The sequence below is a fragment of the Eretmochelys imbricata genome, chromosome 4 (assembly GCF_965152235.1).
Source record: "Eretmochelys imbricata isolate rEreImb1 chromosome 4, rEreImb1.hap1, whole genome shotgun sequence".
Classification (NCBI taxonomy): domain Eukaryota; kingdom Metazoa; phylum Chordata; order Testudines; family Cheloniidae; genus Eretmochelys; species Eretmochelys imbricata.
This window is the reverse complement of record NC_135575.1, coordinates 36,494,697-36,517,698: the sequence shown is the minus strand read 5'-3', so window position 1 is coordinate 36,517,698 and position 23,002 is coordinate 36,494,697. Positions and strand designations below refer to the sequence as shown.

Sequence of the window (23,002 nt, the reverse complement as noted above, 5' to 3'; positions counted from 1 at the left end):
CCTGTGCCCAGCTGCCTACATGCACATCCACTTCCCCCTCACTGCCTCCTCTCACCTCTGCCATGGAGTTACTCTTCACTGGGGCAGCGTTATAGCTCTGGCCCTGGCCGATGCAGCACAGAGGTGCCCAGCTCCATCTTCTGTGCAGCCTCCATGCTGCTCCCTCAGCTGCCCCCAGGAGGTAATGCTGGGGCATGTGTGTGCCAAGCCAAGCAGCCACAGGAGCCAGGTGCTGCGGAGTCTGCTGCCTTGTTGTTACTGCCCATGTGCTGTGACAACAGCAATGTCTATACCCTGTCTAGCTGTTTCTGACAGCAAGGAAGACCACTGGGGAACTGAGGCGAGAAGCTGCCCTCTCATTTATCTGAACTCCCAATTATCCAAATAAAATCTGCGTCCCCCATGGTATTCAGATAAACTTGAGCATACTGCATTATCTTAGAGAACAGTGGAGATAAGTCTCATTATAAGGAGAAAACTGTCTGTTATACAAGGCTTAACAAAGCAGCATTCGACTACCCCTCTTCCAAATTCACCAAGCTTAGAGCACTGGGATGAGGCAGTACTCACTGGTCCTAATCTGGCAAGCTGCTCCATGTGGGCTGACTCCTGGGTCCAGAAGGAACACCAGGCAGAATCAGGACCACATTCTGAAAAGCTAACAAGCTTGCCACATTTGCAGAAGGTTGGTTTAATGCTACTAGGAGAATTGGGTGCAATGCTTGTTAAAAGAGCCTCTACATATTGTATGGGTTTTGATATGTAACAGTGGTAAAGATGCCTTGATTTTCTATGATCCCTCAATAAAAGCACCCGATACATTTCCAGGAAATGATTCTGAAGTTTAAAGTGAGAAATCAATTGATTACACAAATGTTTTTGTTCTAGACAGCGTCCTTTTCACAAACAGAAGTTGGTCCAATATAAGAGACCCACGGTATCTCTTTGTAGTCATGCTTAAAACTATGTGGGAAATGCAGCCATTTTGGCATATGGACTACATTAAACTAAGAGACAGAACTGAAGGGTCAAATTTAACCGGTGGGCTTGTGTTTAGCACCCTACTTGAGACAGAACACCACACCAACTGTGTTGCTGGACATTCAACGGAATAATAGCAGCACAGCATGTCATCTGGATCATTGGCAGCACAAAGGTTAAGGTACAAGGAAGCACAATCCATTTGTCCTCACACCACTTAAAAATCCTCTCATTTTTAATGCCTTACCTTACTTTCAACTGGGTCATAGTCCAGTGCTAAGACTATGCCCATCTGCCAGTCGAGTAAACTTGTGTAATCTGTTCCATCAAAACTGATGCGGCGGATGTCCTGGCCATTTGCAAATAACAAAAATGGCCTGGGGCCTGTTAATGAAATTTTGCATGCATGTTAATTCTTCTAGGCCCAAAGTAATCTGTAGATAAGATGCTTTATGTGTGAAAAAGCAATTAGAGTGCACATTTCTCCTCTCTGTCTCTCCTCGCTCTTTTGTTTCCATCATCTTAATCAAAGTTCAACATCAACAAGATCTCATCAATGAAGAAGGAAAAAGTTAATTGTCTATCACTGAAAGCAATTGCCTCTTTTCCTTTTATTGCTAAATTTTAAACTGGCACTTAACTCTTCTGCACAGGTGACTGCATAGATATGCTGGACATGCACAGGGCAAATCATGAAGTCCTTACTTAGTTATTACTCAGTTCTTTCCTCAGGCAAAGTCCTATAAAAGTCAATAGAAGTTTTGTCTCAGGAAAGGCTGAAAGTCTGGGCCCAGGTATACACAAGCTGAATCAGGATGTCTTTTATTTAACAAAGAAACAGAAAGGGAAGTGTTAAAATACAGAACATAGACTGAAAGCCACAGTCCCTCCTTCCCCCACAGCCCATACTGTGGGAACCGCTAACGGCACGTCAATGCAGCAACCAAAATTAGGCATACTTGTGCTAGCTTTAACCAAGCTAGCAGCACATGGATTTCAGAGCAGATTGTACAAGTCTGCCCAGAACCCTGGGTACATATTTGCTTTGCTAGCACACACTGGTGTCTGTGCCATTGCATCTTCATTGCTTTTTTCAGCCACGCTAACTAAATTAAAGCTAGCACGGGTACGCCTACCTGAGCTGCAATCGGACCTCCGATTGCAGCATCGACAGACCCTAAATTAGCATTTTACAATGCAAAGGAAGGGAGCTTGATAGTGCTTTAGTTTATTGAACTAGCCTTTCACCCTTGGGTCCTTGACTTAAATCTCACTTACTTCACCAATGAAGTTAGTCTGACAGTCTCAATTAATCCCCCCAACATAAATTAATTATTGCTGCTGTCGTCATTTGCATTCCAGTGTTGCCCAGAGGCTACAAGAGAGATTAGGGCACCACTGTGTGAGGCACTGTACAACCAAGTTGTAAGAGAGACTTTCTGCTCCAAAGAATTTATAAACTAAATAGAAATAGTGAATGACAAAGGATGAAAGGAAGGGTGGGGAAACTGAAGCACAGAGCCTTAGGTCCTAATCCTGCAAGCATGTACATGCTTTCCACTTCACAGGAGACTATAAGTAAACATATGTTAAGTGTTTGCAGGATCAGAGCCCTGTCATCTGCTCAAGGGGACACAGAGTCTGTGGCAGAGGCAGAAATTGAACCCACATCTCTTCGTGCCAGTCCAGCAACTCAGCCGCAAGAAAATCCTTCCTCGTATAAAGTGTACATCACAACACCACCATACAATCCAGTTCACTTGACAGTGAGGGACCATAAGGAGCTTTGCACTGTAATAGCAAAGACTGCAGATTGGTATTGACATGCACGGAGTAAAACTGCACAGTGTAGATGTGCACACTGTCATATGCCTGATGTTTGACAATGCAACTTATTCATTTTTAAATTTATAAAATGCAACTTCTCTGGGCATATGTATAATACATAACATAACATCTAACACTGACAAAAATCTAAAAGTAAAGATTCACTCCAAAAACCAATCTACTATCTGCCCACCACCACTATCCTCACCCCAAATAGATGGGCCTTGCACTGGGACGTACATGTCAACAAACTTGGGCTTTTTTGGATCAGTGGTGAAAATAACTTATGCAATAGAGGGCCCTCAGCTGGCCATGCCTTGCCCAGCCCTCACATATAAAAACCTAGACCCCAATCCTGCATTGTGTAGCACATCAGCAGACTGCTGCACACACGGCTCCCCATTTACTTCTGGGACACAGCAATCCCCTCCCCCATGCTACACAATGCAGGATGGGGCCCCTCAAACGACTGAAGTTGACTAAAAGAAACAATCTGTTGCAAGGGAGACTGAACTATGTAGTTATGTACGTCGTGATATATTTCACCATGTTTTATTTTCCCAAACTACCAATATTCCTCAAATTCATTCCAATTAATTAAAAAATGTGAAAGAGTGATTCAAAATACCCAATCCCCTTTAAAAGTTGTTATAACTTTCTTGTTATATGGCCAGGAATATCCAGGAACACTTCAATACTGACCTATAGCAGTGCAGTGTCTTTTATCCCCCTGCAGCTTATATCCAGGAAAACAACCACACTCCCAGGAAGATGGACTTAAAGAGGTACAAATCTGGCTACATCCACCATTATCCAGAGATGTACAACCTTAAACAGAGCATTTTTTAAGAATTAAACTGTAGTTATAATATAAAACACTATAAAATCACAAGTATCAGCAACAGAACAACCCATACAATTGTGATTTTAACTATGAGATAGATTTTATTGTTGCCAAAGATTTTCCGCATTATTGTTAAAGGCCAAAGGTTACCAACATGGGTGAACATGATCAGCTCCTTCTGTTACATCTCCTCTTGAAGATTTACAACAGGGGCAGTAGGACATATGAACAGAGTTTGCAGGTGTTGATTATTTAAGTCAGCTTATTTTACTCAACAGAACTCTAGTCAAATCTACAGAAAGTAACTACTTCCATCAGACACTGAATATTTGTGCTTTGTCCCATGGTACAGCAAATTAAAGCCATTCTCTCACCAGAAGGTGAAATGGGTTAGGGTAATTAAGCAATGAAACCCATTGATCTTCTAACTTGACAGGCCAGAACATCATGTTTTGTTGTTTCATTTTCTAAGCTTAAGCCACCTTGTTGGGAGAATGGAGAGTGCAAATGATTTACTAGATTTAAAAAAAATAAATCACTGCACAGCCCTATCCACACCAAAAGAGACCATTCCTCCACACGAGCTAGCGTGATAAAAATACCTGGGTGGATGTTGCAGCACATGCCAGCCACCTGAGGACAAACCGAGGCGGGTTGGTTGGTCTTGTACTTGAACAGCTAGACCAAGCCACTACCTGTGCCACAAATGTCTAAAGCAGGGGTGGGCAAACTTTTTGCCCCGAGGGCTTCACTGGGGTTGCAAAACTGTATGGAGGGTCGGGTAGGAAAGACTGTGCCTCCCCAAACAGCCTGGCCCCACCCCCTATCCACCCCCTCCCACTTCCCGCCCCCTGACTGCCCCCCTCAGAACCCCTGACCCATCTAACCCCTGCTCCTTATCCCATGATGGCCCCCTCCCTGGACCCCCCGCCCCTATCCAACCCCCTCTGCCCCTGACTGCCCCGACCCCTATCCACACCCCCGCCCCCTGACAGGCCCCCTGGGATTCCCACACCTATCCAACCGCCCCCTGCTCCCTGTCCCCTGACTGTCCCCTGGGACCCCCCAGCCCCGGCCCTCTTACCATGCCACTCAGAGCAGTATGTCTGGCAGCTGCACCACCTGGCCGGAGCTTGCTGCGCTGCCCGGCAGGGGCGCACAGCCCCACCACCCAGAGCACTGCCCACGCGGCAGCATAACTGCGGGGGAGGGGGACTGCAGTGGGGGGCAGGGGCCGAGCCTCCCTGGCTGGGAGCTCAAGGGCCGGGCAGGAGGGACCCATGGGCTGGATGTGGCCCGCAGGCTGCAGTTTGCCCACCTCTGGTCCAAAGGCACACACCCAGCTGCAGTGCAGACATACCCATTGGCTACATAAACTGACTCAACTGAGCCACACTGCCTAAAACTATCCCCACCCCCTTGACCCTTCTTAGATCATGGCTCCTATAACACTCCAAAATATGGAGGAGCTGTAAAGGGGCCCCCAATGGCCCAGGGGGAATTCCTGTGACACCAAAACTTCACAGGGCCGGCAAAGTAGCCCTACACAGTCCCCCCATTGGGAGCAGGTGTCAGCAGTGGAGGGCAAGTAACAAAAACGCTTTATACTACAGCTATTCAGGCCTCACAGCAGCCCATAGGCAGCTGAGCTAAGGCTGACATAAGTTAGACAGCCCAGAATCTGGGAAACTGCAAAGTCACCTCTGCTAATCCCCACCACCACCCTGTTCAACTTTTGAGCTGTATTCTCTGTGCTGTGCCTGCTGAGAGACTCTGCCAAGGGGAAATTGTTAATGCGTGTGTTCTGGAACAAACGTCTGTGGAGCGTCCAGATTAGCATTTACAAAAAGGGCAAGCAGAATACGGCCTGACGAGGTTCAAATGCCGCTGGCAAGAAATGTTTATTGGTACAGATGAGTTCTGTTCATCCAATCAAAGAGCATGATTCTCAGCTGCCTTGCACAGTATCCACAGCTGCACAAAGCTAGTGTGAAACACCATCACCCAGCTTTGGTGCTCAGCACCAGCAATAAACACAGACTTGAGCACTCATTAAAGCAAGAAAAATGTTAATAATCCTACCTGAGCATGTTTTGCCATCTACTCTGAGCACTGATCCCTCAGGACAGAAGCAAACAGGCCCTCTAGATGTTTCAAGACAACCATGGCTGCATTCAGTGTGATTATTTTCACAGGAAATGAGCTCTATAGTAATTTGAAAAGGAAAAGGGTTCAGAACACATACTAACTTGACAAAGGTTAATCAGCATTTTTAAACAGGCACAACAAAGATTCATGTGTGGACACAGCCAGGATAAGATTTCTATGTGCTTTTCAAAATCTCTATTAAGTATAATGGAGGAGAAAGTTGAAATAGTTGCTGTGCTCTGAAGCTGTTAATATGTACCCTGTAATTTTAAACTTTCCAAAATTTTAGTGTGCAGCAATTAAAGACACACTCACCTGTTGCATGTGAAACTGACCCAGTTACTGAACAGGGGCAGGGGCTTTGAAACTGTGTGGAAGGCTCATCTGAAGAGAAGGATGGTCTTGTGGGTAAGGCACTGACCTGGAAATTAGGAGATGTGGGTGCAATTCCTAGCTCTGCCCTGTATTCCCTGTGTGACCATGAGTAGTTAATCTACTCAGTGCCTCAGTTTTCTATCTGTAAAGTGCTTTATATGGGGACAACACTCTTTGTTTTGTCATTAGACCATAATTCAGAAAGGCACTTAAGCACTGAAGTCAATGGGAACTACTTATGTTCTTCGAGTTAGGCATGTGCTTAAGTACCTTTATGAATCAGGACCTTAGATCATAAGGTTTTCCCGACAGGGACCATCTCTTACTTCTGTACACACAGTGCCTATCTCAACAGAGCCCTGATCTCAGCTAGGGCCCCTAAGGGTATGTCTACACAGCAGTTAAACACCCATGGCTGGCTTAGGTTAGCTGGCTTAGGCTGCGGGGCTGTAAAATTGCTATGTAGACATTTGGGCAAGGAGGGAGGGTCCCAGAACCCGGGCTCCAGCCCCAGCCCAGACATCTACACAGCCTGAGTCCTGCAAACCCAAGTCAGCTGACCCAGGCTAGCCACGGCAGTGCCACAGGTCTTTTATTCCAGTGTAGAAGTTCCCTAAGGGTAGGTCTACACTGCAATATAAGCTCAGGCTTAGCAGGACTCAAGTAGTGGACCCTGGGTTACAGAAACCAGGGCTTGAGCATCTACACTGATTGTCAACCCTACATTAAGAATTTTCTAACTTGGGTTCAAACCTGGGGCTCTGGCATCCACACTGCAGCATACAGAACTGAGTCAAACCAACCATATCCCAGACTCCCTAGTGCCCTCCTGAAATGTGGCTGCTCTCGCCCTTTGACCATGGTGTACTGTGAGAAAACAAGACTGTCCACCCTGTACATTACAGGAAGTTTGAACAGCCAACCCACACATCCTGCCGAGCCGCCATTTTAGTCTGTACGCTCCAGCTAGTAGAGCCAGCAACACGGAGGAGGTGCCATTCGAAGAATGTCTCTTACTTGCACTTTAGGCAGAGCTTCTGTGAGTTTCAGGTGGACATTTTGGCAGCACTTTCTGACCCACCAAAGGCACCTGACAGAGCTAATGATGGAGCAGGAGGAAGAAGACACAGACATGGCAGACTCGAACTGGCCGATGCTACTCATGACACTTGGCATAGCTGCTGAAGCCCCCTACGTAGGCTGGGTTTCATTAGGCAGGACCACATCATCATGCAGACCTGGGATGACCAGCAGTGCATCCAGAACTTTTGGATGAAGAAAGCTACATTTCTAGAGCTCTGCGAGCAGCTTGCCCTGATCCTCCAGTGTAAAGACACACGAGGGTAGCCAATGCCCGTCCAAAAGCAGGTTGCTATAACTGGAAGCTGGCTACCCCAGAATGCTATACCAGTTGCCAACCAGTTTGGTGTTGGAAAGTCAATGGTGGGTAAAGTTGTGGCAAAGGTTTCTGAGGCAATCAGACATCTGGTTTATCCCAAGATGGCAGGCATAAAAGATATTCCTGAAGTAATTGCTGGCTTTGAGAGAATGGGGTTTTCAAACTGCACTGGGGCCATTAATGCAACTCATATGCCCATAGTTTGCCCTCCTCAAGGAGTACACAAACCACAAAGGGTACTACCACATTGTTATGCAGGCCCTTGTGGACACAGAGGTGAATTTATGAATGTCAACAGGGGGCTGCACTGGGAAAGTTCATAATGCCATGGTTTTCTGCCCATTGGGAGTCTGCATTCATGGACAGGCTTGTACACTATTCCCACCAAATGACATTGTCATAAACAGAATTACTGTCCCCACTGTTATTCTAGGGGACCCTGCATGCCCTCTTTTGTCTTGGCTTATGAAACTGTACCTGACTCCAGAGGCCCTGGCAAAAGATGCATTGATTACACTCTGAGCAGTTGCAGAATGCATTTGGTAGTGTGAAATCCTGTTGGAGATCACTGCATACTCTTGGATTCCAGTGTCATCAATGCTGTGAGCATTACTGTGGCTTGCTGTGCTCTTCACAATCTTTGTGAAGCCAGAGGTGAACCTTTATTATTTTAAATACAAAGTGTATGAAGTGATGCAGTGACAGCAATAAACTTTCTTGACAAAATAAAGAGATTTATTTATAAATATGCATTCGAAAAGTACAACATTCACCCATTGCCAGGCAGGCCAGCTGCCATTATCTCACCACTACTTAGCAAAACCAAGAAGTGCATGGACAAGGGCAAGCAGTGAAACCATATACAAGACAGAAACCCCTTACCACTACATGTCCCTTGGGCCCCCATTCTCCTTTCCCTTCTTTCCCTATTTGCCATGCACCTGGCACCGGGGGAGAGGTGGAGGCACCCCCTGCCCTGCTCAGCCACTCATGGAGCCCAATTGCCTAGGTCACCCAGCCATGGAGTTTTTCAAGCTTTTTCTGGACTGCATCTCTTGATACCACACAGGGGACTCACGCTGTGGTGTGGGTCATGCAAGCAGAAACCAGTACTCTTGTTACTTTTAGCGGTATTAACCGCTCAAACCGTTCTTTCTCCCTTAGCCACCATTCCTGTTCCGGGAACTGCACCGAAACCCTGTCCTCAAGCTGTGCAGCTAGCCTGAGCCTTTCCTCTCACCATGCCTTTCCTCTAGCCACAAGTTCCTCTGTCTGATACTGGACTTGCTTGTTGGCCCTGTCCAGAATTCCAATCAGAAGTTCAGCATGGAAACACTTCCTCTTGGAATGGCTCATGAAGATACACTGGCTCAGACTTCTGTTGCGGTGTGGGTGAGCTGCAGAGGTACTGCAGCCAGTAGATGTTGAGGGAGCTGGAACAGGACAAGACACGAGGTTATTGTCTCAAATAGCTCAATGCAGGAGCACAGAAAAAATCCTTCTGGAATTTCAAAGACATAAAATGTTACTTTCCAAACTAAACTTCAATATTTTGTGAGAGGGATACTTCAGATCACAGAAGGCCTCTGGACACAGCCTGGTTAATCACAGTGAAGTAAGTGCATAGACCATGGTAAGTTAAAAATGCAAAATTGTTTTTCGCTTTCTTAAACCTTGCAGAACTATTTGGGTTGGGTGCGGGTGGGTGCCGCTCAGTGGCCACGCTGCAAAAGCTTCTTCTATCATTTCAGGCCTTCCAACATTTTGGAGGACATAACAGTTCTTGTGGCTGATTGGTAAAGGGAGATGTTATCCCGAACTGCTGGTGGGAAACCTGCAGTGTGTGCAACTGAAATATTCACACATATAGTGACTGAACAACATATCTATGAGTGAAGTGGGCTGGTCAGCTACTGACGTGGCCCTGGAAAATATTCTCTTCTCCAAAATGCTACTACGTATCTGGAGTTCCTGCTTCAGGAAAAGTTTGCAACTATCAGCGCCTGGGATTGGGTCAAAATTCATGAGAGAAATCAACAGGATGCTGCATTAGCTTCCACAAGGCTTAGCCAGTTATGGCTGCATGGAAACACCCAGAACTGCACAGCCATCTTCCTTACCCCTCTGCCTCCTGCCACGTTTCTGTACAAAATTTCAATGCCCAGTCAAATTTGGCACCTCTGGATTTTGTCACCTATGTTGCATGGACTGCCTTTGGCTGAAAGTGGACTAGAATCACTGTTTCCAGGTGGCTTGTTACGTCGTTCAGTGGTTACAGAACGGCATACTTACGGACATGGCAATGTACGATTATCATTTTTAAGGAACAGGAATGCCCTAGCAAAAATCTGTGCCATCTCAAATAAATATTCACTTTCAAGGTGTTTTTACTGTTTTGCATTTTCTGGTCACCATTTTGAACGCCACGCGGTGGATGAAGAGGGAGCCAAGCCGCTGGTGGCAGACAATCGGCCATTAGCAGATACATGTGCTGGGGCTTCTAATAACTTTTGCATTGGTTCATCGAATGGAAATCCCTCCCATTATAGTATCAACAAACATTAAAACGGAGCCGGAAACTTACCACACTCAGGGCAGTTTCTGTTCCTTCTGTGTCTGCTGCAGGCTCCACAGCAGACTGCTCCCCAGGGGTGGCATCAAACAGCTCCTCAGAGTATGGCCCCTAGATGTGCTGCTCCTCTGGGACCGGTTTCAGCAACAGAGTCACTTCACTGTCCGCACTCAGCACCTGCTGCTGACTCCCATCCCAACGGTCCCCATGCTGGATTCTGGGGCCAGCAGAGTATTGTCCTGGCTGACCATCACGTACCACAGTTGGGTCTCTGCTTGGCACACTGTCCAGCACCTGATCAAACGCTTCATAAAATGGACATGATGTCAGCGAGTCGCCTAAGGTGTGGTTCTTGTTCCTGGTTTTCCTGTCAGCTCCATCCTAAACCACTTCATCTGCTCCCTTCGCTGGTCACCACTCCATTAAATTTGCAACACTGCCAGCTTCTTTGCTATTTGCTGGCATGTGTGGTTATTCCTGGTACTTTTACTCAAGTCCACAGTTTTGCTGGCCTCACACCAAAGATTTACCAACATCCGACTATGTTCCTGTGATCATGAAGTAGTCATGCAACAGACCTCTTCTGCTCAGTCTCTATTGCAAATAGAGAAGGCTGTCGGATGGTGTACTTGCCCCTGAGTGTTCAGACGACAACAGAAGGGTTAAATGCTGACTCACCGAGCTGCTGCACTACACCAAGGGGGGCTGCGCTTCCATTTCCCTGGAGTCAACTGGAGATTCTTGAGATAAAAGAATAAAGGCAGCTGGGCCATGGATCGTAGACACTGATGCAAGGCTAGTCACCCGCTGTCCTGAGTCTCTGTCATTGTCACAATGTCCTCGCTGCTATTTTTAGCTCAGCAGCTCGAACGAAGCTAGCACAAGTCTGTCTACCCCTGCTGGGAGGCACTCTCTCAGCTGCAGTGTAGGTATATCCTAAGTGCTACAGTAATGCAAACAATAAATAATAATGGTAACTAAAGGGAGAAGTACGTGGTGGGAAAAACCTAGAGCTACCCATGCATGCCCTTCCCCCGTTCAGCCATCATAAGAAACTGATCACATGGGATACAATCACCTGTTCCCAACATTTGATCACTGATCCAAAGAAGAGTGGGGGGGAAATAAAAAAAAATTAAGTTCCTTGCCAATATGCCATGAAGGAAAATTTCTTCCTTGCAGTATATTGTTGGTTAATTCAACCATGCGCATATGAATAAAAATCACCAGATTAGCAGCTAATCCCACTAATATCCAATTAATATGGTGTGGTCCTGGTTACTTAAGGTGCTGTCTGTCTCTTTAAATACTGCTACAACTACTGTGATAATTCCTCCAGACATAGCCTGTATTTAACCATTAGGGATTGGAAATGCAGTGTTCTGACTCTGGAACACATTCTCTCAGTCCACCAGAGTCTTAACTATTGATCTTCCAGGCACACAGGAAAGGTGAGATACCATGTAACTATTCCTCTTGGCAAGGGATTGTAAATTGTCATCAGTCTCAGTAACCATTATACTGCCTATTGTGGGCAGAAGACTTGTTATGTGTCTTTCAATTCTTTTGGTAAATTCAGGAAGAGGTTCATAATATGCATATATTTATAAATAAATACAAAGAATTATTCCTTTTTTCTTGAATATCATTAAGGTAAATTACTTCCTGTGGGAGAAAATAGGCTTTCCAGAAAACACAGAACTGACAGGACTTTCTATCACAACTGTTGACAGTGCCAGCTACTGTACATCTTTAGGTTTCCCTCATTAATTCTCTTTTCCTTTCAAGTAATTAGACAAGAACAGCTCTAGATGTCCTTCTTCCAGCCAACATTTGTTTCTTTGCACTGTCTTAGTACCGCATGGCAACATCTGTTGGGAGGGACTGAAACTGGAACAAATGCAGGTTTCCCACAGATGCTTCTGTGTCTGCTGGCTTGAATGGTACATAGCTGCTGTAAATATTCCTTATCCAAGGCAACTGTGCTCTGCAATGCATTTTTCTGACCTCTTAAGTACCTTGAAAGAGGTCTAGAAACTGACCTTACATTAATACCCTAATAGGAATTTATGGCTTTAGAATGAAGAGACTTATATAATAAGCAGGGAATCATTAAAGTTTCAGGCTACTGTGTGGGCTTCCACTATTCCATCTCGCTGCTTAGTTGAGAGAATGTGCTGGTGTTGTGATTATGTGCGCACTATATGGGGTGGGAGTCATTTTGTATTATAGAAGTTACAGCAATAATCTAGGGGTTAAATTAATCCATGCTTGGTCCGTTGCCTGTCTCAGAAGCAGATTATCTTCGTCTTACCTTATATCACTGTTCAGCACTTAAATACTAAGCTGATAGGCGCCTTGGATTGACAGAGTGATGAGCAGCGTTGAAAACGTTTCCAGTCCCAAGTAGTTGCATGTAAAATAGTACCACAAATAAATCACCCCAAGAGAAGGATAGATTGCAATAGGGCCTCCTCTCTAAGCCTTTGCATTCCATGCAAGGGCCTGTCACAACCACAGTCCCTGAGCTCAGTAGAGCACAGCAACTTCTCCTCCCTCTGTGTGCCTCTGGGTTCACACTTCCTCCAAATGGAGGTGCAGAGAAACAGAGCAAAAGCTCCCAAGCAGGCCAGATGCACCAAGAGAAGCAGACTGTACCATCCTACAGTACCATAGTGCAGCCTCCCCCATCCCACCGGGCACCAAAATGGGCTTATGCCTTTTGAAGCATACTACTCCTGCGAGAGAGCAGTGCCTCATCCCCTATTCCTAAATGCCACAACTAAGCCCAGGACAATTTGGGGATGAGTGCCAGACTAGCAGCCAATAGTAACATGCTGTGAGGGTGAGATTTCATGAGATACAGAACACACCCAAATTGCTAACTTGCGAAAAATAACAGTGGCATGTACAGTGGTGAAATGAAACCCCTTTAAAATACACCTGGGAAACAGAGGTAGCACTGAATTTTCACAGGACAACTCCGCCCCACAGACCCATTATTTTAAACAAATTTTCTTCTTTCTCCCATGGGTAAGTGTAGCATGTAAAAGAAAAGGCATTTTCCAACCACAGTCTGAAAACAAACACAGCACCGGTAGCATCGAGGGGACGTAATACGCATGCATGCTTATCCTAATCAAGCACGAAGGGAAAGCCAGTTAAAGAGCCCAGTTGTACTGGTAACCACACAGACTTTCCAAGCCCATGTTTCCAACCAACTTTCCAAGGCACACCTAAGGATCATTGTATCTGTGTAAATCTTGAGTGGAGGGTTACAGAATTTTAGGGCTTCAACAAAGGCACATAGTAGACTGCCCCACAGGCATGACTGCCCCATGTCCCCTCCTGGTCAAACGTAGTGATGCGGGCACTCTTTGCCTCAGTCTACTCCTCTGATGTAGGTTCCCCCAGCCTTCCCCTCACAGGGCAGAACTGGTGAGGTGGCTGGGCCCTCCAGCCAAGTCACAAAACAAATGTAACCCTTTCTGAGATAACAAAAGTCCAGACAAACAAAAGATTCCACCACCCCTTCTGGGCTACCTTTAAATCTTCCCTGCTCCATCAGAGAGCAGATTCCCAGGCTGCTTTTCCTAGAATCACCCTCACAGCTGTCTGGAATTCCCTGCTTCTAGCAAACCCCCTTCCATGAAAGCCTAACCTGTTCCCTGGAGTTCCTCCCTGTCAGCCCTAGAAGACCCAGGTGTTCATCAGGCTATCTGCTGACCCTATTTTTCCCTCCTCCTCAGGCTGGAAGGCAGTTAGTTATGGTACAGGTAGGGGTGATTGAACAGGGCTGGCTCAAGGCCTCCAGACCTTTAAAGGGGCAGGCTGTTAAAATCTATTGTCAGCAAACTTATGCAAAATCACTTTACAAGAGATGCAAAGCATGGTGCACATGTCACACTCTGCATACCCCACCCCACATCAGCTGGGTTGGGAGTTTAATGGGACCAGCCGGAGGAATGCTGCCCTGAGTCCTGACTGGCTCAGTCCTGGGAGAGGAACACTCACCCCTCTCTCTGTAGGCATTTCTCCTGCTGGGCCAAGAGCAGCCAGCAAAGACAGAGAAAATGTGGGTGTACTGGAGAACTCCCTCTTGCTAGTTATTGTGTAAAACTGTGTCCTCTCATCGTGACCCCTCTCTTCACCTAGTAGGGATTAAAACACTGTTTACCCCACAATTATGTTAATCATACCTCCATGATGCCTGATGCTTTATCCCACCTCTGTGCACTGTGTGGGGTGGGGAGGGTTCACCTTTGTTTCCTGACCAAATTAGCTAGGTACACAAAATTACTTTTGAGTTCCCACATACAGTAGGGATTTAGGTGTTCATATTCCCAAGTCTTACACTCAGCAGCTAGATCTGCCTCACAGAAATGGGTGTAGAGGCACTTAGGCTCAGATCCTCAATGATTCCAATGGAAATTAGGAACCCAATGGGTCTCAGATACTATGGTGATTATGAGTGTGGTAAAAGAACCTACGTAGAGCAGAACAGAATAGAATCATGGCGAGGAATAAAAACTAAAAGAAATATGTGTGTGGCCAAATGCCATCTTGGCTGGGCAACTCTAAATGAATGAAACTATGACTAAAAAATTAGACCAATCAAACATAAATAAAACACTGTTGAAATTACTTGATTGATCCAGATCAGTTACTAAAATGCTTCTAAAGACCTGGAGTAGCAAAAAGGGAAATTTTAAAACGATATCCCATTAGACCAACTGATTGGGAATATATGAGCTTGTCAAATTCATAACCCTGCAGAGAAACAAATCTAGAAAAGTGTGTCATAAGGAGATCATTTCACATCACAGCCAGAAGATATGAAGGGTCTAACACAAGGATAATATTACACAGAAAAACAAAAAAAGCAGAATTCCTAACCTTTCGAACTACAAGGGTTATGATCAGAACATCAATTTATAGAAGATATTCCAAGAAAAAGAAGGTTTCAGAGTAGCAGCCGTGTTAGTCTGTATCTGTAAAAAGAAAAGGAGTACTTGTGGCACCTTAGAGACTAGCAAATTTATTAGAGCATAAATTTTCGTGAGCTACAGTGAGCTGTAGCTCACGAAACCTTATGCTCTAATAAATTTGTTAGTCTCTAAGGTGCCACAAGTACTCCTTTTCTTTTTTCAAGAGAAAGAAATTATCCTACTTTCCATTTCGATATATCAGAGCATATTGGATACTTACTCCAAGAGTACGCATTATATGTATTTCATATAACATAAATACTAGGAACTGTAAGATGTGAATCTATAGAAATGATTGGCTCAGCTTCACAATGATATACGTCAGAAAATGACAATCTTTCTATCGCTGGGGAATGAAATTGAGGTATGATTTCAATTTTCATGCTTTGGGGATATATTATTTCCATTATTAATCAACCACAGGAATCTATATTATGTTAAACATTATGGTTCATTGTACTATCTGCAAGCTGTTTTAAGCCGGATAAGCACACAACATATGTTTATATGGCTAAGAGTATTTGGCATCTTTCCTACCCACATATGCTATGTTCTAAATACATGTTACTTGTTGTCTTGTATTAGGGTTATACCACCTATAGAATACCTCAGTAAATGGAAAATAATACCTCACTAAATAAAACAAAAATCACTCAAAAAGAGATTTCTTGGATATAATCACTTCTGTACATTGCCATGAGAAGTGAGAGGATGTTGTAATTTAACCTAACTGCTAGAAATGTTTGTCATTTTCCCAAATATCATCTCAAAGTTGCTATCATTTGAAAAACTCTTCAGGAAAAGTTCTCCAAATAAGTCAGAAGTCCAAAGTCCACAAGACTCCTACCTACCCACACAAGTGAAATCTCTGTGTGCATGTTGGTGAGTTTTATATTATTTTATATGATTACCTCAATTATCATTATCTCAAAATGGATACTCTCTCAGGTTATTCTTAAAGATCTCTTTAAGATCAAGCAAGATAAAAAAAATCACTACCTCCTACATTCTTTACCTTATATATTGCATTGTGATATTTATCACCACAATGTTGCAAAAACCCATTGTCAACATTGCAAAACTATATACACAGTGACGGATGGGAGAACCCCAAAAGTTGAGGTTCATAGCTTGGAACTGGTTCAGGTAAACATCCTAGGATTTGGATGCTTAGTTAACTCCTGTAGGCTCCATGAGGCTCACACTTGATTATCCATATGTAACTTATAGTTGGTGCTTAATTTGTAATGAAAGAGGTGCCAGGGCTCAAGCAATTCTTTTTACATTCATAAGTGGAACAGCAAGCTCAGAGGTGCCAGAGCTATGAACTGCCAAGCATAGAGGTGCCGTGGGGCTCAGCCCTGCCACAAATTAAGCACCGTTTATACTTCCTCAAACATGACCTCTAAATTTGGTTCACTGGGTCTAAGCTGATGTGACTTACACATTAAAGGGCTGGAAGAGAGAAATGTAGCAACACTGGAAACACTAGGTTTGTGTAAGTGAGGATTCCAGGATCAGTCCTTAAATGTTTGTGTATTGCAGCTACTTACCATGACATGTTTTTCTATCAGGCAGCAGAATAAAACCTCGTGGGCATGTACAGTAATACGAGCCAGGGATATTTACACATCCCAGAGTGCAGCCGTGGTTCCAAAAAGCACATTCATTGACATCTGACAAGAGAAACAATTGTATGATAGAGTAGGGTCATTATATATTCAATACATGCAATGTCATGGATTAATAAAGCAAAGTAACACAAAGTTCAAGAACACGTTTCAGAGTAGCAGCCGTGTTAGTCTGTATTCACAAAAAGAAAAGGAGTACTTGTGGCACCTTAGAGACTAACCAATTTATCTGAGCATAAGCTTTCGTGCGCTACAGCTCATACAGCATCCGATGAAGTGAGCTGTAGCTCACGAAAGCTTATGCTCAGATAAATTTGTTAGTCTCCAAGGTGCCACAAGTCCTCCTTTTCTTTTTGCAAAGTTCAAGAAGAAATTCTTATTTAGTTGTTCTACTGAAGATAGGATATTTCATTTTGTCAAATATGCTGGTCTTAAACTATGAAAAACAAGCTTGTAGAGTTCAGTCAAACGAGCTAGTTACTGTACTGATTTATAATTATGAAGGGTACAAATTTTAAGTGCCTAAGGGCCAATTCTTTTAAAGGTCTTTAGGTGACTCAGTGACTCAGGGCAAAATTTTCAAAGCACCTTAAAGATTTAGGATCCTAAGTTCCACTTTCTAAAGTGATTCAATTTTATTTCAATAGGATTTAGGCACCTAACCTGCTTAGACACTTTTGAAAATCCTACTAGGCACCTATTTGCCTCTTTAAGGGCCTAAATACCTTCATAAATTTGACTCCTGAGTGATTAGTGTGCTTTTATAAATTTTATCCTAAAACAAGTTTTACAAATTAAGAAAAAAGTTCAAAGAAAAATACTGGACTGTTTAATTTGGATTAAAACAAGTGAGGTAAAATTTTGAAAAGTAACAGGTTTAGGATCTTGAGTAACTTTTGAAAATGTGACTGAGGTGCCTACATAACTTAGGCATGTTTTGACCATTTTACCCTTGGAGTTTGATTCATTTGAATTCTTATAAGCATACAAAATTATGCACGCTTATCTGAACATCATTTGACTAATCCAAACTGAGACTGCAACATTTCACAAGAATAGACTTTCTTGTGGTATTTTGGTACTGCCTCTAGACTCAATCAGAACCCGGACACAAGAAAATGAAATACTATAAGGAAAAAAAAAGATAGTAAACTGGAATTTACAGAACCTTCAAAAGAAACATAATTCAAGATCTGAGAAAAGGTAAAAGTGTGGGAGAAAACTTATCCAGCTGCCCCATCCATCCCATGTTTTGAATCCATATATTACCTTCACAGTATTGCCTACTTCTACTTAAAACAAATCCATCTGAACATTTGCACCGATGGGTCTTGGAGTCATCCCTGCAGATGCTTCTCTTGCAGTTTTCTTTGTTCAAATGGCAGGATCTGTGTTCTGGAAGAGTAAATGTTTTCTAGGATGGAGATTGATTTATAAAATATAAAATTCAGCTTTACATACAGAACCTGATTTCATTTCATGCGGAAGTCCCATTGATTTGAAAGACAGTTTCATACATGGAGCTACTGCACAATCAGACCCATGATATTCAGTGAGAAAGAAGGACACAAGCATCTTTGATCTCCTCCTCCAAATCCTGCCTCAAAACCCATTCACCATGCTTTCCACCAATGATTTCCACCTTGGGGTTGTCTACTCATTAATTAATTATATTATTAATTATTATTTGCATTGTGGTAGTACCTAGAAGCCCCGTTCTGGATCAAGACCACAATGTGCTAGGCACTGTACAAACACAGAACAAAAAGATGATCCAGGCCCCAAATCTAAAGCTTGCCTTGCCTCAGTCTGTCTTTTAAAACAGCAAAGGAGTACTAGTGGCACCTTAGAGACTAACCAATTTATTTGAGCATAAGCTTTCATGAGCTACGAGTGAGCTGTAGCTCACGAAAGCTTATGCTCAAATAAATTGGTTAGTCTCTAAGATGCCACTAGTACTCCTTTTCTTTTGCAAATACAGACTAACACGGCTGCTACTCTGAAACCTTTTAAAACAGCAGAACTCTTGTTGTATTACTGACATTAGTATTTGTTTTAACTTTTATTGCTCCTTTCCCGACAGTCTTCCTTTGTTACTTTCATGTTCTATGTTTGTACAATTTAGACTATAAAAATTCTTTGGGGAAGGGACTGTGAAGACATCCAAGATTACGGTGCTATGTGTATGTTTAGTATTCAATAATCATTATAATAACTAATGTGAAGCTTCTTTAATGAACAGAGAATAAAGCCTACTAAGTGGGATCACCTTAGAAACAGTAATAATACTCTAGATGCCCTTTAAAGACCCCTGAAATTCTTCCAGACAGTCCAGGGAGCCACACTAGTAATGGAAGCCATGTGCAGTTTATCTGGATATTGCTTTGTGATATTTAAAGTAGCTGAAGAAGTTGATTGTTTGTGTACTGAGATGGATGTTAATATCTAATAGTGTAGGGTGCCTCTGTCAAAAGTTAAAAATACACTTAATTGAAATAAACCCATCAACTAACCAACCAGCACAAAACAACTCCCAACTATATTTATCCTCATGCTAAACTCCTCTCCTCCGAACAACCCCCAAAGTCCCCACTAAAGCACGCACTGACAGGCAACAAACAGAGGTTATTTTGGACTTTTACTCCAAGGGTCCAGCTAAAGTGCCCCCACCCATCGCAGCTGTGGCAGAAAGGCCTGGGAGGAGGGAAGCGGGATCTCCAGTGTGTAGGCTCCACGTCTAGTTAGTGTGTACTGTATTCATCGGCCAATTCCAAGGAAATTCCTTCTCTTTAAAGTTTTGCTTCTTCTAGTGGAAGGCTATTTTAATCCTGCCAGTTAAGAGCAGAGATGCTCTGGGCTCTAACTTGTGCTTCTCTTCAGCTATCTCCACAAACTAGGAAAATAACCTCATCGTCATTTTTGACTTGTAAAACCAAGTCAGCAAGCTACTGTCTAAAAATGAAGCTCCTTGTGCTCCAAAAGGCGAGTGGGGGAAGGTTAAAAGCCATGACTGTGTAGGATCATTTCTGGCCACCTGCCAACACAGGTACTTCCCGGAGGCATCAGGAGAAGGGGCAGAACTGGTTTGGCGGAAGACCCATGGTCGACAGTCAGAGGCTCACAAGATGATTTTTGTTGGTTTGCAAAGTCAGAGGGGTGAGACTCATCTGAGCCAAATGCAAAATGATCCCTCAACCAGAAAAGGATTGTCTGCTTCTGTGATCCACTTTGCTGTCTCCACCTATCTGCACACATACAGAAAAGTGGTCCCTTTACAAAGGGCTTATCACCTTGAGAACAGCGTGTATGATATTGCATTCTGTTTCATATGCTAATTATCATTTTATTGCTCTCTGTTGTTTGTAGATGGCTAATAATTAATCATCTACTTTGTTCTGCTGCCTGGACTTCATGGAACATTTGCGGTGAATTGTCTTCCTTGTCAAGTTCATTGTCACTTTGGAGGATGGGGATTCGTTTACCTTATCTACTGTGCACTACTTATGATGAGACTCAGCAAAGAGTCCTGTGGCACCTTATAGGCTAACAGACGTATTGGAGCACGAGCTTTCGTGGGTGAAAACCCACTTCGTCAGATCAGGCAAAGCATAGCTGTACTGTTGTTGCTGCTGCTGAAGATTAGTATGCAACCATCCCCACCCACACACATGCAGCAAACAACCCTCATGTCACCACACAGGTGAGAACGTACAAGAGAGCTCGTTCACGTGCCCTATTTCCAATTCACCCTCTAAATTCAACCACATGGAAAATAGCCTAACAATTGTATTTCATATGTTTTATTCTGCCCAGCCATAATATGGAAAGTGCTGGCCAACTGGTAGAAAGGCACATCAAGAATTACTATTTAATCAAATATGAAAAAGGTTCTTGGTTCAGGTTTGGTTGGAAGTGTCAAAATTTGAGCTGCTTGTTTCAGAGAGATTAGCAACACTATACACTGCTTCCAGTGGACTTTTGTAAAAAAAATATCATGGAAATATTTCTATTGGTCTCATGAATGAATGAATCATATAGGCCATTTTCTTCACCATGTCTGCTTTAAGGATCAATGGGAGTTACAGATACTCAGAACCAATGAAAATCAAAAGATTTTTATTTAGGTGTCTATATATGGATTTAAGAACCTAAATTTAGATACCCATATTTGAAATGCTTGACTATAAAAGCTAAAATTGGAGCTAAGTTTTGCCTGACACTAGTATCCCTTTAAACAGAACAGTATTGACAGGGGAAAAAAGATAATTACAGGAGAAATCAGTCTTTGAGATGTTAGGACAACGCTGACAGTCTATAAACTGTAAGTAGAAGTGGCAAGTATTCCAGAGGGGTTATACATTTATCAGCAGCTGAATCTGAAGTTATTTACCTCAGATTCTTTATCATGTGGGAAGAACACTTCCACCTTTCACACTTTGCCCCACAGAACAAAGTTGTTGCATCAGAAGGTTGTGGTATTTACATCATGACATTGTGTGAGTACATTGCCTCGAACCCAAAGCCAAATTAATGTCCTGTTAGTTGTGAAACAAACAGTCATGACAAGCTCAAGACTGTCCTGTGAAAGAAAAAGGGGATAGTGGAGGACCTCTCCCAAGCAAGGCATTAATCTAGTGAAAAAAGCCTGCAGCATATAACCCAAATTTGATCTTTGGCAGGAATTGTAGCAGTTAAATATTTCCTGTCAGGTTCTTTTCTACCTGAGGAGAACTTACTTGCCATCTGTGTTATTGTTTTAAATAAGGTTTGATCATTCACATTTAATGCTGTGTTGCAATAAACATTGACTTAGCCTCTACAGGGCATCCAGTTAGAGCCTACATGCTCTCATCTCCAGGTTGCCCTGTTGTAAGATCCCCTATAAATCTCATTTGTGCTCTGGGCTAATTAACCTTCTCAATCCTGGTTCTTGGGCTGGATAAGCTAAGCGATGCACATGTAAAGTCCAAAAGGTTCATCTGGATTGGGCAAGGTAAGCTTCTTTTTCTCCCCATGTATTATAAGAAGCCATTTGGGAGAGGGAAAAAACGCATTACAAGCACTACTTACTTTCATGCTTCTACCAAATTATCCTTGCAGTAAAGCTACAGACAGCATGGTGCATTTAAAAACCTTGACAATTTATCCACTAAGAGAAGTGGGGGAAAAACCCTTTTTCAGTTGAAAAGTGGACACTGAAAAGCAGTATATACTCTTTGGGGGAAAGGGGGGGGAGAATACATTAAAGCTCCGATGAGAAGAGTAAAAGCAAAGTGTCCAGAATCAATAAGCTTTACATTATGTACTTTGCCTCAAGGGAATGCTTATAACCTAGCTGACATCCCCTGGCATTCATTGTGTCAGCAATTATGAACTAGCCAGTTTCTTCTCCCCCCACCCCTTCCACATGCAGACACCTCTATTGGTCAATACCAGCTCAGGATTTAGGAGAAATTATGCAGTACCTTCCAAACCTGGGTCAACTAGTTGCATCACGCTAAGCAATATGCAGACGCTTCACCCTCTGACCCACACCTACCCTGGTCCGGTGGCTGTGTGTGTGTTTTTTCAAAGGGAATGATTCAGTCCGCCAGGTTCAAAGTGACATGTTGTACAGAGCAGTGGAAAAATCTCTGAATAAAGGGACAGGCTCCTTAAGGTCATGGCTGCGTGTTTTGTTGTCATGCAAGCACCTGCCATTTGATTTTAATTGCTAGCATCCCTGCTGCAGCAGAATAAATGCTTGAAGTGAAAATTAAAATATTTCCACAGGCAATACCTCTTGAAGATCTTGGTTTCTACCACTCCATGGTACTCTCCAAAGGGAGAGTGGGCCCAAATATGGCATCGGATGGAGTGAAGGGAGACAAGGGTCAATAGAAGGACAAAAGATATGGGGTAGTTTCCAAGTTATGTTTCAAGAGGGTTTTTTTTACATTATAATTTTTGTTAAGAAATACTCTGTGTTCCTCACCACCTGAGTCGCTCAGAATCACATGGTTCTTCACCTTCCATGGGAGCTGTGGAATTACGATAGTACGCTCTCAGGTGCCTGATTCTCCACTGTCCTGCACTTTGTACAAAAGAAGTGCAAAACGGCTCTGCATCTCAATAATAACCATTCACACCCAGTTGGATATGAATAAATGACTACACAAGGGGCAAGACAGTGGAGAGTCAGGCCCCGTTTTTTTTTCCTCCTCTCCGGGCATTTATAGTGCACCCACCACTGTGGTA

The 23,002-nt window shown here is 43.5% G+C and overlaps 1 protein-coding gene across 1 annotated transcript in view; it reads right to left on the bottom strand.

Annotated features, from left to right (window-relative positions):
• The window catches only part of EGF (epidermal growth factor), an 85,048-nt gene that overhangs the window by 34,335 nt on the left and 27,711 nt on the right, over positions 1 to 23,002 (bottom strand). Inside the window, exons 7-11 of the mRNA XM_077814404.1 lie at positions 18,035 to 18,160; positions 16,688 to 16,810; positions 5,735 to 5,857; positions 3,511 to 3,636; positions 1,229 to 1,365 (exon numbers count right to left, since the gene is read on the bottom strand). Coding sequence (XP_077670530.1) covers positions 1,229 to 1,365; positions 3,511 to 3,636; positions 5,735 to 5,857; positions 16,688 to 16,810; positions 18,035 to 18,160 — 635 coding nt within the window. The remainder of the gene's footprint in view (positions 1 to 1,228; positions 1,366 to 3,510; positions 3,637 to 5,734; positions 5,858 to 16,687; positions 16,811 to 18,034; positions 18,161 to 23,002) is intronic.